Source organism: Lepidochelys kempii, chromosome 2 (genome assembly GCF_965140265.1).
Source record: "Lepidochelys kempii isolate rLepKem1 chromosome 2, rLepKem1.hap2, whole genome shotgun sequence".
Lineage (NCBI taxonomy): Eukaryota > Metazoa > Chordata > Testudines > Cheloniidae > Lepidochelys > Lepidochelys kempii.
In genome coordinates this window covers 224,444,930-224,461,565 of record NC_133257.1, presented here as the reverse complement: position 1 = coordinate 224,461,565, position 16,636 = coordinate 224,444,930, and the positions used below count along the sequence as shown (strand labels likewise).

Genomic DNA, 16,636 nt, shown 5'->3' with positions numbered 1-16,636 from the left:
TCATGGGCTGCTAGAGCTTCTCAAAGAAAAGATCGCCAGAATTTGTTAACATTGCAAACCAATATATTTTTCTTTAGCCTTGTTCTTGGAAACAGTGGAACCATTTTGGCTGAAACTTTCCAAAAACAATTCAGCCTGAGGCAGACATCTGGCATAAAAACATTTCTACTCAAATGGTTAAAGTCTGACAAAGTTATAAGCAACTGAAAAAGTCTTATAATATGAAGTGTTAATAGTAGGCAGTGCTACCAGCCTCGCCTATAATAAAATAAGTACAGGAAAATCCAATATTTCATAGCTCTTAATCACCTTATATAGTCCTTGCATTTTCTAACAACATTCTATGAAAGGCTAGCAGGCATAGGGATAGAAGGCTAACCTAGTTGTTACACGTCATTAGCACTTAAATAAATAATAATGTATTTATTCAAATCCTTCTAAAATATTTATTTGTTCTGTGACACCCACTAGAGTGAGTCAACAACAACAACATTTGTAGGCATCCTACCCCTAGGTTTCTGGTGCATGTGTAACCATGATCTTGACTAGTTTTTGGCCCAATGGTTGGTGTGTTTTCCGTATCCCCCTTAGTGCCTAATCCACAGAGCATGCAAGTCTGTTACAGCCTCCAGCTATGGAGCTTGATTCCTTACGTCAAGGTGTAGCGAGTCAAGCTTTTAGCTCTGGAAGTCCCTGGTTCAATCTCTGGTGCTACCATATGTAGCCAACTGGTCAGTGTGTGTTGGAAAATATTTAGTGAATGAGGCAGGGGATTGCAGGAAGAGTAAGGATAGTCTCATGGTTATGCAGTTGAATCTATCCTTGAGAACTAGATTATATCCCAGCCTCAGCCACAGATTTCCTGTGTGATGGTAGGCAACCCCTACTCCCAGTCCACAGAGAATATGGGTTTTTACAATTCACTGCTGAACTCAGCTCTAGATGCCAGCACAACCTCCTGTTGTTCACTTATGCCCAAATTCTGTGAATCAGTGTAAAGACAAGTAAAGCTGTGCACTGGTGATTTCCACAGGAGATTGAGGAGACGAAGAAATTGCGTCTTCTGTCTGTGAAGTGGCTGTAGTAGCCTGGAATACCCTGAAGCTGCAGTAGTCCCTGCACTGCTCATGCATGCTCTCTGTGGGGAAAAACAGTTGGTGAATCCACAAATGATGACCCCAAGGAGCTGGGCTCAGCATTGCACAGAAGACATGCACCACCCAAATGGCCTTCCCTCTGTGCACAAAAGTTTTTGTACAAGTTCTGCTGTATATAGCACTTCTGCACAATGGAGGAAGGGCAGTTCAGCCACTGGAATCACTTCCGGCTCATCTCTAATAATATTATTACATTAAAAAAACATTTTTTGACATGGTGCAATGTGCAGTATCTGCAATCATTTAAGATATGCTTGGAGAATAACAAACTTACAAGAAGCAAGTCCTTGCCTAGTTCATCGATATCTGGCACAAACTTTTCAATGAGTTGTGGCGGTCTGGAATTGAAAGCATGTCTTGGAAGGGCAACATCACTAGGCCAGTCTTCTTCTTCCGGGAGCCCAATGACACTGTGTAAGGAACAAGCATACATATTAGCTGGGGGTGAAACAAAAATATGTTATTGCTGTATTTATACAGCCTCATCTTCTTTCATTGTATTAAATGCTAAATCCTGCTTCACATGTTTTCATGGGATTGCCACTTGTTCTTTTGACGCGAGCAGCAGCATTATCCAGGATCACAGAATAATCTATAAAATCATATAAGGCAATTTTTAAAACCTTTATAGACTATACTTTACATGACAATAAGGGCCAGATAATGCATCCCTTGCTTGCACTGAGGAGCACCTTACTCTGTAAATAATCCCACTGATTTCAATAGGACTGTTTGCAGAGCAGTGCATTATTCAATGGGAGTAGGGGTAGCAGAACTGGGCCTTAATGATACATGGGAAAAAATCTTTATGGAGGCAGTTTGGTGATAGTGCTCTGGCCTGGGTCTCACTCTCCTGAGTCCCTGGATTGGCAAAGTGCTGCAAGTGCTTTGGGAGAAATGTGCTCAGACCTTGGAGGCATGGTGCACCTTTTATCACTCAAGAGTGATTAAAAGGAGATTTCACAGAGGAATTCCATGCAGGCCTCATTTGCCACAAGGATGATGATCCTGACAAAAATCCTTAAGGAAAAGACAGCAGAGCATGGGTCAAGGAGGCCATTTCACAAAATTAAATAACTCAGCTGCTTTAGGATAAAATTTTCAAAAGCACCTAAGTGTACATAGACTCCTAAGTCACTTAGGTGCTTTTGAAAATTTTACTCCTAATTTTGTTTTATGTTCCTCTTATCCATAGTTGGAAAACTAATATTTCTTCTTCTGTTCTGAATATGACACAAAGCTGCTTATGAAATGAGCATGTTAAATCCTAGAAACATGGATAAATGAAAACAGCTGAATTGTTGGGATTTCTTTTAAATGTACAAAAAAAACCCCTTTCTTTTTGGACCATGTTGCTGCACAATTCAAGCTTCAGCCTGGAGTTAATATTTCCAATAGAGCTATAAAGTGGTGAAATAAGGGCTTGTAATGGAAATGCTGACAGAGACCCATTAGCCAGACTTTACATACCAAGTTTTAGCCAAAATCAAATTTACAGCTGAATTTTACACACCTTAAAATTGAAATTTATAATGAAAATGCTGACAGACTCAGAACTAATAACATAGAAAAACAAAAGTTTCCTTAAGAGTTTGGGCTTTTAATGGAAATGCCACCAGGGTGCAGCATTGTCCTTTCTTTTTATTAATAGTGCTTGGTAGTAGACACAGAATGAAAATTAGGACCAAGCATTGCTCTTACTTACTTATAAATCCCGAGTTACTCCTTTCAAGTCAATGGAATTACTTCAGATTTCTACAGGTATGAGAGCAGAATTTGGCCCTTAGTATTTAAGGTACGTCCATGAAAAATCATGGAGCAGGTCCTCAAAGAATCAATCCTGAAGCACTTGCATGAGAGGAAAGTGATCAGGAACAGCCAGCATGGATTCACCAAGGGAAGGTCATGCCTGACTAATCTAATTGCCTTTTATGATGAGATTACTGGTTCTGTGGATGAAGGGAAAGCAGTGGATGTATTGTTTCTTGACTTTAGCAAAGCTTTTGACACGGTCTCCCACAGTATTCTTGTCAGCAAGTTAAGGAAGTATGGGCTGGATGAATGCACTACAAGGTGGGTAGAAAGCTGGCTAGATTGTCGGGCTCAACGGGTAGTGATCAATGGCTCCATATCTAGTTGGCAGCCGGTATCAAGTGGAGTACCCCAAGGGTCGGTCCTGGGGCCGGTTTTATTCAATATCTTCATAAAATGATCTGGAGGATGGTGTGGATTGCACTCTCAGCAAATTTGCGGATGATACTAAACTGGGAGGAGTGGTAGATACGCTGGAGGGGAGGGATAGGATACAGAAAGACCTAGACAAATTGGAGGATTGGGCCAAAAGAAATCTGATGAGGTTCAATAAGGATAAGTGCAGGGTCCTGCACTTAGGACGGAAGAACCCAATGCACAGCTACAGACTAGGGACCGAATGGCTAGGCAGCAGTTCTGCGGAAAAGGACCTAGGGGTGACAGTGGACGAGAAGCTGGATATGAGTCAGCAGTGTGCCCTTGTTGCCAAGAAGGCCAATGGCATTTTGGGATGTATAAGTAGGGGCATAGCGAGCAGATCAAGGGACGTGATCGTTCCCCTCTATTCGACATTGGTGAGGCCTCATCTGGAGTACTGTGTCCAGTTTTGGGCCCCACACTTCAAGAAGGATGTGGATAAACTGGAGAGAGTCCAGCGAAGGGCAACAAAAATGATTAGGGGACTGGAACACATGAGTTATGAGGAGAGGCTGAGGGAGCTGGGATTGTTTAGCCTGCAGAAGAGAAGAATGAGGGGGGATTTGATAGCTGCTTTCAACTACCTGAAAGGGGGTTCCAAAGAGGATGGTTCTAGACTGTTCTCAATGGTAGCAGATGACAGAACGAGGAGTAATGGTCTCAAGTTGCAGTGGGGAAGGTTTAGATTGGATATTAGGAAAAACTTTTTCATTAAGAGGGTAGTGAAACACTGGAATGCGTTACCTAGGGAGGTGGTAGAATCTCCTTCCTTAGAGGTTTTTAAGGTCAGGCTTGACAAAGCCCTGGCTGGGATGATTTAACTGGGAATTGGTCCTGCTTTGAGCAGGGGGTTGGACTAGATGACCTTCTGGGGTCCCTTCCAACCCTGATATTCTATGATTCTATGATTCTAAACTAATATCGGGTTCTAAAAAACAGCAGTGTGCCCAGGAGTGCGCCACCACTTCAATCTTTCCCCGCAGTATCCACAGACTGCTAAGCTCTTGCCAAAGTGGAAATTAGATCTCTTTGAAAAGTTAAACTTGATTGTTATTTATTATTTGTAGGTCACCACTGACATGCAGGGAGGGAGCTTTACTTATAAGATGACAAGTCCTGCCCGGAGGGTCTTTCAGTTTAATACTCCGATCCTGCAAATGCTTAGCCATGTGGGTAACATTACATATGTGCTTGTCCCATTGAACCCGTGAATACATGCATGTGCATAAGTGATGAAGACCTGAGTTCACATCAGATATAACACAATGGGCTGTGTGTGATCAGAGGGGGAGGAGGAGTTTTCAAATGGCAATTACATATACAAGTTCGTTTTCTTTCAAATGTGTCCAGTTAGTTCTGATTTTTCTTTTAAGGAGTACATGATTGGGCATGAGAGCACAAACAGACCAGAGTAAATGCTAGCAGTTGGAAGTTATCGGCAAGAAGTGAGGAGGCTGTCTGGTGCGCAGGAAAGGGGGGTTGGTTCCAGGCATAAGGGGTAGCATTAAAAAAAAGGTACAAAAATGGGAGTTGGATTTTTTTCAAGTAGATTTTTACGGATCCTACAAAACATTTGGAAATTGTTTAATACACGAGTGTCTGCCTGGCAGCCCTAGCAGGTTGCACTACCATTTGGGTGACCAAGATTCTGGAGCATATTGGAAGAAGCTATTTTATCCTCTCACCATACCAACAGTACAATAGTGGCAGTAGCAGTAAATATTGATATATTATGGTAGAACCCAAAGGCCCAGGTTCAGACCTGATCCTGAGAGAGACTGAGCATTTTCCACTCCCAATGACTGCAACAGGAGTTGAGTATGCTCAACACACCCTGGCATCTGGCCTTAAATCTGTGAGCATACACTGTGTATTGATGTTGGCATGGGGAAAGGAGGGGAGGGTTATGGGCCATCTCCTACAGATCTATCCTCAGTCTTTGTGGAGAACTCCAACTAATGTAAATAAAGGCTGCACATGTGGAGGAAGGTCCAATTATCTGAAAAAATGTCAGTCCAGAATGTAGGAAAATGCGAGAACAACTTTATCCAAATTAGCCTAGAGAATGACTCACTACCATAGCAGGCAACAGCTTCCCCATAAAGGCAAGGCCTATGCCTAAATGTTGGGGGTCTCCAGCTGTGAAAACAGAAAATAAACACTATCTGACATAAAAAAGCAAGGAGGCGGCATTTGAAATATTGAAGGATAATTACACAAAAGAGGCAAAGCAGATTTTCTCTTTAAGTGAAGTGTGTAATAGAGAATTTCTTCTCTCTCCTAAAATTGGCACAGTATTTTTTTCTTCCTGATTAATGGTTGAATTCTTTTCCATACAGGTAATCTCACCCATTAGGGAGGGACAGATAGTTCACTGGAGGAGGCTGCTGTTGGCTATTATGTTTTTAATCCTATTCCAACTCATTTGTTTTGGGTTTTTTTCCTGAAATGTCATAAACAATTTAGGATCTTTAAAAAAAATCACAACCATGCTCTTTACGTCATTAAACTATGCTGCATGTATCAAAACATTCCTTGATTAATACATCAGAATATAAATTAATCAAAGGGATCACTTTGCCAGAACTAGAAAAAGCAAACAGGCAAGGACTGATTGTTTTTGGATTGTTCAGGAAGTGCTATTCACGGGTATGGTAAATTAACCACGCTAGTGAGTCATATACACTGGTATGGTATGCAGGAAAGGGAAGTCAACTGAATGAAAATCAAGACCTGCAATTTGGGAACCTCATTCTGAAGTATGAAAATCTTCAGAAATGGATGTGTTATAATTTGAGAGCTGGAAAAATGATTAGAGAGACAAATTCGTTATTTGACCTACTGGAGTGCTTTCCTTTGAAGCTTTACGATCTTCTCTCTGGGGAGTGCCCCCTGAACCTCCGCTCCTCCCTGCCTACTATTACTACTCATCTTGGACTCTCCCTCCAACTGGATGCCTGGATCCCTGGAACTCTCTCCACAAGAGGGAGGATAGCTACAGAGGTGAATGAGCCCTCATTCTGTGCAGGAGTGGGAACAGCCATATGGGTGTCTGGTGGTCACAACCACTCCAGTATTATTATAAAACATTTATACCAGGCCTCAAATTTACATGGCACTTTCCAGGACACCATCAGAAACATTCCTTACTATGAAGATATTTTAATCTAAAACAACAGAGAGGTGATTGATATTTTTCTCACTTATCTGTATCAATGACTTTAAAATGGAGATTTTTTATTCAAAAACGTACTTGGGAGGGGGGAGTAATTCTACTTTAAAAAGTTCAGAGTTTGTCTGAAGAGGAACTGCAATACCAATAAACAGAGATGTAAAATGCTTTTAAAATAAAGTAAATTATCCCATCTCCAAGATAGCATCCATTTAATCTTGATACCTTTTATGTTTTCATAGCTGCCTTTATCACCAAAATATGGTTTCTTAATAATCTTTATTGGATATACAGTGAAGCTAAAATATTCCTTTCCACAGAAGTTGTTGATCCAGATTAACATTTCCATTTAATAATGAACATTTTTAAGGGATTCTGATTACATTTTTTTGAAATTCATAAATGAACAAAATATTGAATAGCTAAAACCTTATTTGGCTTTGTAAGGTGATTCTTTCTTGAATGCTCTAACTTTTAAGAAAATCTGTGAATGGTGCATGAACCATACATTTAAAAGATTAGAAAAAATCCCCAGAAGTCTATTGTCTTCTTGATGATGATTGTTATTTTATAAAACTATATTACATGCAGCTTTCTCCTCCCTATTTGACAGAGAATACACGGAAATATTATATTGCAGTGCAGCAGCAATAGGAAATATGTTCTAGGAATACTTTGTACAAGTCCTTTTACTCAATAAAAAGCATGGCAAAGAAATCTTAAAGTGTTTCAAGCTAAACTGCCACTGACATAATGCAGCGAATTAGTACTTACTCAAAGATTTTTCCTAGCTGATCAACATCTGAATTTCCACGAAAAAGTGGCCTGAAAGAATAAAGAAATAGAATAAGATTTCTTTAACTAAAGTGAACTTGTACTTGTCATTGAAAGTTTCCAAAACAAACCAAAAACCTGTTCTTTTGCTGAGTGCTCAGTTACCCCTTTGTGTTTTTATCCAAGTAGTAACTGCACTTTTCGAGGTTTCTCCTTGGATTGGTAACAAGACTTTAACTTAATGGATCAGGCACACCTACAGACATGTTACATTTGAGAATTAATTTCATCCTTTAATATGAGTAAAATAACTTTATTTCCTATCCTTTTTTAAGCTATCAGCATAAGAGTAAATCAAACACTGGTTGATGAAACAATGTACATTATGTAGGGCACATTCAAAGCGCTGTTTCGAGAGAGAGTCATGCTATGCATTTTAATAAAATAAAAGATTGATTACTAATGATATGTTTTAGAAATCAAATTCCTTGTGTATTCTATTAAAAATGAATGCCTAAGCTCTGGGGGTCAAATTGAAGACAGCGGGAATACATGAATCTGTAAATCATGGGATGTAAAACAGTGCAGAATTTACCTTGAAAGAGAGGAAAGCTTCTGCTGCATAAATAAAGATACATTTAGGAAATAAATTAATAATCCAAGCCTTCAATGGGTTGTTAGAAACAACAGTGACTAAAAAATACTCACTTTGAAAACTAGTGATATATACCGTGTCCTTTTAAAGTGCAATTACAATTTTTGTTCTTCTGTTATTGTAATTTGCAAAATATCATCCCCCTGTAATGGTACATTTATGTGAAAGCGACTGTACAGTAAGAGATGTAACAAACATTTGCATGATATATTAGCTAACTGTCCCAATAGCACAATAAGGGTGTGATCTATGCTGTACCTATTTTTATGCCTAAAATTCTAAAGAGACTAGTAAATCCCAGATAATTTAGGGTCCTGTCCACCAGGAATTTATACATCTTCCTATGGTGAGCAGGCTGCTGGTAGCCGTGTAAGGTAGTGTAGCACTTTGGCGCAGCTATAAAAGGGATATAGTGCGAGTAGTCAAAGGAGCACACTGTAGGCAGACTGTAAGAAATGAGATTTTACTGTTGTCAGCTGACAGCCAGGTTGCCTCCCCCTTCAGAACTCCTAATTCCCAGAATGCAATGCATGTTGTAAGCTTACAGTTGCAGTTACCATGACACAATACAGGGTAGCACTTTAACTGAAACACAGAGACTTTATAAACGATGCATATTCTGGTGTCTTCAGTAGCAGCACGTGATTGAGTTTTCCCCATGACCAGTTCTCCTCCTCCTTCACTTGCCCAGCATATTGCTTTTCTTTCCCCGGCTGAGCTCCCTCACAGTGCTACCAGTCAGTGAGATACCAACCATTTCATGGTTTCAGTTTGCCAGAGAAGAACTCCCATCTGCATTAGGAGATAAAGGGACATTTGGCCATACCCTTCCTCCTCCCCAAACCACAGGTACAGAAATGGGAGTAGTCTGCACAGTTCTAAGGATGGTTTAAAAGGCATGTTTCTCCCTGCCTACCAGTTAATTCCTGGAAAAACTGAAGACTGAAGGCCCACGTACTGGGGCAATGCAGCTCCATGTCACAGTCTAATTTAGGGCTGAGGATCAATTACATGATCTAGCCTTATATGTCCTCACATACATGACAGACCCAAGAACCGTAACATCTCTCCTCTAAAATAACTGACCACACAAAATACATATCCTGAAAGAAGTCTGTGACACCCAGAAAAACAATAGCAAAGGAATGACTGTAAAATGTGCAGGTCATCTTTCATATACCGTATGTGCATTCTACTCCCTCATGTTTGCAAATGATGTCACATCAGCTTAGACTAAGCTGTTTTCGGGAAGGAAATTCAGAGAAGAATCTGACCCGGTAACCCCTGCAGCCGTACTACTCCAAGTTTAAACTGCCTTTTTGTTGACCATGAAGCACTGTGCATATTTAGGATAGTGGGTCTGAAATAAATAATAAATTTGTACACCACTGTTTGTTGATTAATTTTGGCCTCTTATTAATAAGATTGTTTCAGTTTACATTGGATCTTTACTCATTTTATCATTCCCTGCTTTACGTCATTTCACAGTATCAGTTTCTAAGGAAAAGAGAAGGTGACTCCAAACAGATATGCACAACTAATTCTGCAGTCAGTTATGGGACTGATTTTTGTAAGTGTTTGAGCACCATAATTCCATAGAAGTCAGGGGAGGCACCAGGTTCTTAGTACCTCTTCATTTTGACAACTTCAGGTAATTTTTAAGTGATTATTTGAAACTGCTAACGTGCCTCAACCTCCTCCATTTGTGGATTTTCCTCTGGCTCAAAGCAATATTAAGCAGGCCCCTTTAAGCTAAAGAAATGTACACATTCAAAACGTTCCATCCAAGCAAAAGTAAAGCAGAACCAATGTTTTAAAATGTATTCTCAACCTTGTGTTAATGTGAAAACTTGGCAAATTCAGCCTTGTTCTCGGATCACCTTAGGCAGTGTCATGCCAAAACAAGTATGATTCTTGGGATTTTTAAGAAAAACGTTTCCCATACCTGCTGCTCCCTTGGATTTAGTAAGACCTGAAGCAAGAATTTAAATTCTTTTGAGAGTGTAACCATAGAGCGCAACGTGATCTTCCAGCACACTCTGATATTCCACTACAATGAAGAATTAATTAATTCATCTTTCAGACTCTTATCCATCCCAGAGTCATAACTTCAACAGGGTGCCAGCATTGGGCAACACCAATGGAATGAATTTGCCTCATGAATTTTAGCTGATGGTTCAATACTCCCTGTACAGATGACTGGAGAAGTACATTCATTTAATCTGCAGGCACATGAAGACCTCCTGTCTCACATTTTGGCACCATTTACTCTGTAGTAGTCGTGTGCCAGCACAGACTGTATGTGCACCTTATATGGGAACTCTCATCTCAAGCAACTGTTTTTTAATTCTGTTCTTAAAGGTGGATGTCAGCACTCCCAGGACTGCTGAATCTGGAGTATACTCCAGCAAATTTCATCCCCTGCTTCTTGTATCTTTCACTTGACTCACTCCCCAGGGTTTATTTATCTTATATGAAAACTGAATCCAGAAGTCCTTAACTCAGAGATACAGTCTCCTCTATGTGAGAATAATCTCTGTAAAAAAAGTTAAACTCAGGGGTACTGTTCAGATTACGGAGTTTCCTACTTGCTCTTTTGTGGGGTAAAGGCAAGGGACTGGGTTTGCTATCTGTAGCAGAGGCTGCGGGTTCCATCCTCTGAACTCACGGAACCCCTAAGAGTTCTGTGCAGATAGGGATCCACAGGAGGCAAGGGCTATCCACATGGACACCTCCTGCCTCCATTATTTCCCCCTCTCCCCTGGATCCTACCAGCTCCCACTGACACTGGTTATTGCAGGAGCAATGCTTGTGGGAGGTCCCCATTCGGAACATATCTAAAAGGCAGGGGAAGGGCCATGTTCTACAGTGCAGACAAGGCAGAAGTTTATATTTGCACAGCCTCAGGATATCTCAACTTCTCCAGTGTCCCCCATGTTTTGTTTTGATGGGCAGGTTGGTTTGGGGACAATCCAGAGCATCCCCAGTGGCTCCCCCATTCCCTCTCCAACTCTTTGGAGCTGAAATGTCACAAAGTCCCATGGGTGGCCTCTGCTAGGTGCAGAGGAAGCATGCCACAGAGTTGGACCCCTCTTTACTGTGGGAGCAGGCTCTCCTCAGTATGTGGATGTGGAAAGGAGTAGGAGACACACAATTTTGACTCAGTCTTAGTGGAGCGAGCTCCCAGTGAAGTCAAGGACTGAGTGAAAACTGAATAAGAATCTCAGGATTTAGCCTTGAAGTACAGAATGCGCTGATGCCCTATTAAGCGGATATGAGCTATAGGAGTTTGCAATATGGCTTTTTTCTCAGGGCAAATCTATTTACCTTCTTAACAGAGCAAGCCAAAAGAAAGATAAATACACACTGAAATATAAATAGAAGTTATAACATAAACTAACAGTGGAAAACAACACAAATACAAAAATGCAATGTGTGTGTACAGATCAAAAATATTTACACTGATATTTCCCTGGCAGAAAGGAACTGATCATAGATTCCAAGGTCACAAGGGACCAGTAGGATCAACTAGCCTGACTGTGTAACACAGGCCCTAGAACCTCCCTGACAAATTTCTTAGAGCAGATCTTTTTTAAAAAACACCCAGTCTTGATTTAAAAACTGTCAGTGATGGAGAATCACCATGACCCCCAGTAATTGAGTCCAATGAGTAATTACCCTCACTGTTAAAATCTTACACCTCATTTCCAGTCTCAATTTGTCTAGCTTCAACTTCCATCCATTGGATTGTATTATACCTTTCTCTGTTACATTTAAGAGGCCATTATCAAATATTTGTTCCCCATGCTGATACTTATAAACTGTGATCAAGTCACTTTTTCACCTTCTCTTTGTTAAAATAAATAGATTTTGCTCCTTGAGTCTATCACTGTAAGGAATGTTTTCTAATCCTTTAATCGTTCTTGTGGCTATTCTCTTATCCCTCTCCAATTTATCAACATCCTTCTTGAATTGTGGATGCCAGAACTGGAAACAGTGTTCTAGCAGTGTTCTAGAGGTAAAATAACCTCTCTACTCCTACTAAAGATTCCCTTGTTTGTGAATCCCAGGATTACGTTAGCCCTTTTGGTCACACCATCTCACTGGGAATTCATGTTCAGCTCTTTGTCCACCACAACCCCCAAATCTTTTTCAGTCACTGCTTCCCAGGATAGAGTCCCCCATCGTTTAAGTAGGAACTACATTCTTTGTTCTTAGATGCATATATTTACATTTAACCGTATTAAGATGCGTATTGTTTGCTTGCGCCCAGTTTACCAAGGGATCCAGATCACTCTGAATCAGTGACCTGTGCTCTTCATTATTTACCACTCCCCCAATTTTTGTGTCATCTGCAAACTTCATCAGTGATGATTTTATGTTTTTTCTCAGGCCACTGATCAAAATGTTAAATAGCGTAGGGCAAAGAACCAGTGCCTGCAGGACCCCACTAGAAACACACCCATTCAATGATGATTCCCTGTTTGCTATTACATATTGAGACCTATCAGCCAGTTTTTAATCCATTTGATGTGTGCCATATTAATTTTGTATCCATCTAATTTTTTTATCAAAAAGTCATGCTGTACTATGTCAAACACCTTACTGAAGTCTAAGTAGAACAACAAGAAAGATTTCACCATTCACCAACTCTATGTTCTTGTTTGCTTTTCCAAAGCTCACAAAGTCACACATTTTGTTCACTGGCATTGAACACTTTGTCCATCTGAGCTGGATACCTGCTCTCTAAAGGTTGAGAGCTTTGTTGTGTATGTTGTTTGCTCTTTGTATCAGCTGCCGCTCAGTGACAATTAAAGTGTAAACAGATCAAAAGAAAATCTCCTGTGTCCAAATTCATCCCTGGTCTAACTCCACTGACATGTCACAAAGAGTACATACAAAGTCATGAAGTTGCACTCCAGAGAGAAATGTGGTCTAAGTGTATACAGGCAGCGTTACGTCTAGACTTTAGACCAGTGGTTCTTAACCTGGGGTGCACGCATCCCCTGGGGGTGTGAGATGCCCTTTCTTGGGGTGCAAGATGCCCTTTCTTGGGGTGCGAGACAGGCCAGATTTTTTTAGAGGGTAAATCATCGAAAACACAAATTAAGCATAGGCACGTAAGTACAGCTACTTTGTTTCATCAAACCTATGTATTTATTAACAATATACATTTTTTAACGATTACTGTAATATACAAACAAAAAATATATCTAGGTTTAAAGAACTGACCTACTTCAACGATTTTTGATAAGGGGTGCAAGAACATATTTTGAGAACCAAAGGGGTGCAGGCTGCAGTAAAGGTTAAGAACCACTGCTTTAGACTATACTGCTTTATAGACTTGAGGAAAATACTTGTTTTCCCTGTAACAATAAAACCACCTGCATAGAGAAAGCAAAGGAGATTTTTATATGCTCCTTTGCAATGACTGATCTTGAGTACCACGCATTAGGAGCCAATGCATTTAAACTAGTTTATTCCATTGGAAATCACTTCTCAATTTCTGACTTTGAGGTGTTAACCTTTGAATAAAGCAGACATAAAAAGATGTATAAGAAATGGAAAATAGTATCAAGGAGAAAAAAGCAGTCAAGGCATTCCATTTCTAATCCAAACACATTACAAAGCCACAGGGGTAGCTCTAGAACCGCCAACACAACCGCCTACAAAACTGGGCCAGGAGCCAGATACATGAGATGCAAGAGAATTAACTTCCAAAGGCTGATATCTGGATTCTGTCATTGGTTAGTACAGCATGGTGACTACTGAGTTGCTGAGCACCTATCACAATCTTCTTTATCTCTATAATCATCTATGGATATTGTTTCCTAATTATTGACTGAGTATACTGCAAATCTACTCACATTTCTTGGGGCCAAAATCTAGCTGTGGAATGTAATTTTTGAAAAGTTAAGTCATACAGATGCTCCCTAAAATCATAAGAGCACAGTGAGCATAAAAGACTGTACATCTCCAGTCTCAGGTGATCTTTGCGTTCTCAGGCATGTAGGGTGGATAAGGGCTGATGACAAGGCATGAGGAAGTGTTGGAAAGAAGAGCAGCAAGGTCAGAGCTGATAGTGGGTGACTGGATGGCAGAAGAGGAATTAAAAAGAGGCAGTCCAGAGGAAATAGGGTGACATGATATAGTGGAGATAGAGATATGTAAATGAAAGGGATACAGTCCAAAAGAGGCAGTCCATGAGGGTAAGACTGGGGATTTGGGAAGTTAGTTCTCCCAGTAGGGTTGTGGAGGTAGGTTTAGGAGCCTGTATGTGTGAGGGATAAGATGACTGCAAAGAAAGAAAGGAAAGGTAAAGAAACATTTGCCAAGGGATCCTGCATCTCCTGGGAAATCTGCCCAGCTACAGAAACTGTAATTCAAAGATATAGTTAAATAGTGGGTTTTTCTGGGAGTGGCTAAGTCATTATGCAAGGTAACCTATTTCCCCTTGTTTTGTCCTATTCCCCCCCCCACCAACGTTCTTGTTAAACCCTGGATTTGTGCTGGAAATGGCCCACCTTGATTATCATACACATTGTAAGGAGAGTGATCACTTTAGATAAACTCTTACCAGCAGGAGAGTGGGTGGGGGGAGAGAGAAAACCTTTTGTAGTGGTAAACACCCATTTTTTCATGCTTTGTGTGTATAAAAAGATCTTCTATACTTTCCACAGTATGCATCTGATGAAGTGAGCTGTAGCTCATGAAAGCTCATGCTCAAATAAATTGGTTAGTCTCTAAGGTGCCACAAGTACTCCTTTTCTTTTTTCTTTTCATGTTACAAATAGGCGAGTGACAGACACCACTGACTTGTTGACTTACTGTACCCTCTCTACACACACACACATCACACATCATCTGAAAGCTTATTATATCTACTTTAAGGTGAGTTATGATGTTGCACTGTCAAGTGGTGCTATTACCATAGAAACAGGGATAAACAATGACACCATCAACTTATTTACAGGACCACTTTGAAATATTTCCATTAATTTCTGTTAGTTTAATGACTCTATGTATTATTTAAAGACAGAAAGTTGGATTTCTTTGTGACCTCAAGGCATCACAACAACAATCTAAGGGTAAAACAAAATCTAATAACTTTGTACAGGTATCATTGAAATGTAATAGTGCTGGTGACATTTCTAGTCAACATCATTATCGTCATCTTGTTCATCATTACAATCTCTGTCAAGAGTGCATGGGTAGCCACAGTCTTCATTGCCTTGACATGTACACAGTTCTGTGCGGAGAACATAACTTCTGTATCTTGCTAAGGACAGGGCTGTGCGGAAAACAATTTTTGGACTGATAGCTGCTGTGATTGTCCCTCCTTAAATTTGGTCTTCTTGGCCAGTTCAGCAAATGTTTTGATGCCAGATTTCTTGACGTGGCTGAAAACGCTACCTGTCCCATTAGAATCAAGTGCACTTCTCACAAATCTCTGCACTTGTTCTTCACCAGCATCTGCTATTTTCAGAATATACTTTTGTACATCTGATGTTACATGCTATACAGCAGATACATTGATATGGATGTGATTTAGCATCAAATCATTTGTCATATGGTTGCTGATATGACTGGTAAGAGCTGCAACATACTCATCATCCCTCTTCATTGCAGAGACAAGGACTTGTTTGTGGACTTTGTCTTCACGACTTCTTGTCAGGCCATTTCTTTCTCTGAAAGGTTTTGCATATTCATAATTTGAAGCTGTGAACTGTCATCTCTAACACTAATACCAACCTGTGTATAAATGTCACTGAATTAAAAGGCTAATTTCTAGAATATTTCAGGTAATGCCTGGGCAGTTACAAATTAAAATCTTCTGCCAGGCAAAATAAAGGCAATATTGTATGTACAAAAGCTTACAAAAGGAGATGCATTTGGAATTCACATACATTTGTATCTACCCACTACCCACTACGAACTGTGGGCATGCAATCTTCTGCTGCTGGTGCAGAACCTTCAGTGTGAGACTGATCTGGTCAGCAAATTTAAATTGAAAGTATTGAAAACTATTAAAATCGTTTGTGAGTAAGGTTGCCAATTTTGGTGGGACATATTCCTGGAGGTTTCATCACATGACATAATCTTTAATTAAAGATTGATCTTTAGTTCTTGGAGGCTCCAGGACAATCCTGGCAGGCTGACAACTGTATGAGATATTTTGACATTTAAAGATATGCAGTGTGAAAACATTTGATGTTAGTATATTGCAAAATGCTGATATCTGTCATTTTTGCTATATGCCAAACAGCTTAATCATTTCTGAAAAAAATATTCTTGCCCATGTAAAACCAATAAAAACTTTTTATTACATTGTCATTTGGTAACTTTGACCAACAAGCACCACATTACGGTGTTGAAATTAACATAAACTGTAGTCATAGTCATGTTGCAGTGTTTCTGGGACTGTGCAAAAAAATGACACTTTCTCATTTTGGGTTCCTTTGTTTCACCTCACCAACAGGCTTACAGCACCATTTGACAGCTCTACATCGTACCTCATCTAAAGGTACATAAAATAAGCATCCAAATGATATATGATGTGGGTGTGTGTAGGGCAGTGGTGGGCAACCTGCAGTCCACATGCAGCCCATCAGAGCAAGCCTCTAGCTGGTCGCCAGACCGTTTGTTTAC

The 16,636-nt window shown here is 40.1% G+C and overlaps 1 protein-coding gene across 7 annotated transcripts in view; it reads right to left on the bottom strand.

The window, feature by feature from the left end:
- The window catches only part of CDK6 (cyclin dependent kinase 6), a 202,860-nt gene that overhangs the window by 17,553 nt on the left and 168,671 nt on the right, over positions 1 to 16,636 (bottom strand). For 3 of the 7 annotated variants that reach the window (XM_073333954.1, XM_073333958.1, XM_073333956.1), the window contains 2 exons: positions 7,333 to 7,383; positions 1,432 to 1,567 (listed from right to left, as the gene is read on the bottom strand). In XM_073333954.1, the coding sequence (XP_073190055.1) occupies positions 1,432 to 1,567; positions 7,333 to 7,383 (187 nt within the window). Of the gene's footprint in view, positions 1 to 1,431; positions 1,568 to 7,332; positions 7,384 to 7,927; positions 7,951 to 15,556; positions 15,740 to 16,636 lie in introns of those variants that run through there. The other 4 variants (XM_073333957.1, XM_073333959.1, XM_073333960.1 and 1 more) reach the window with 3 other exon arrangements.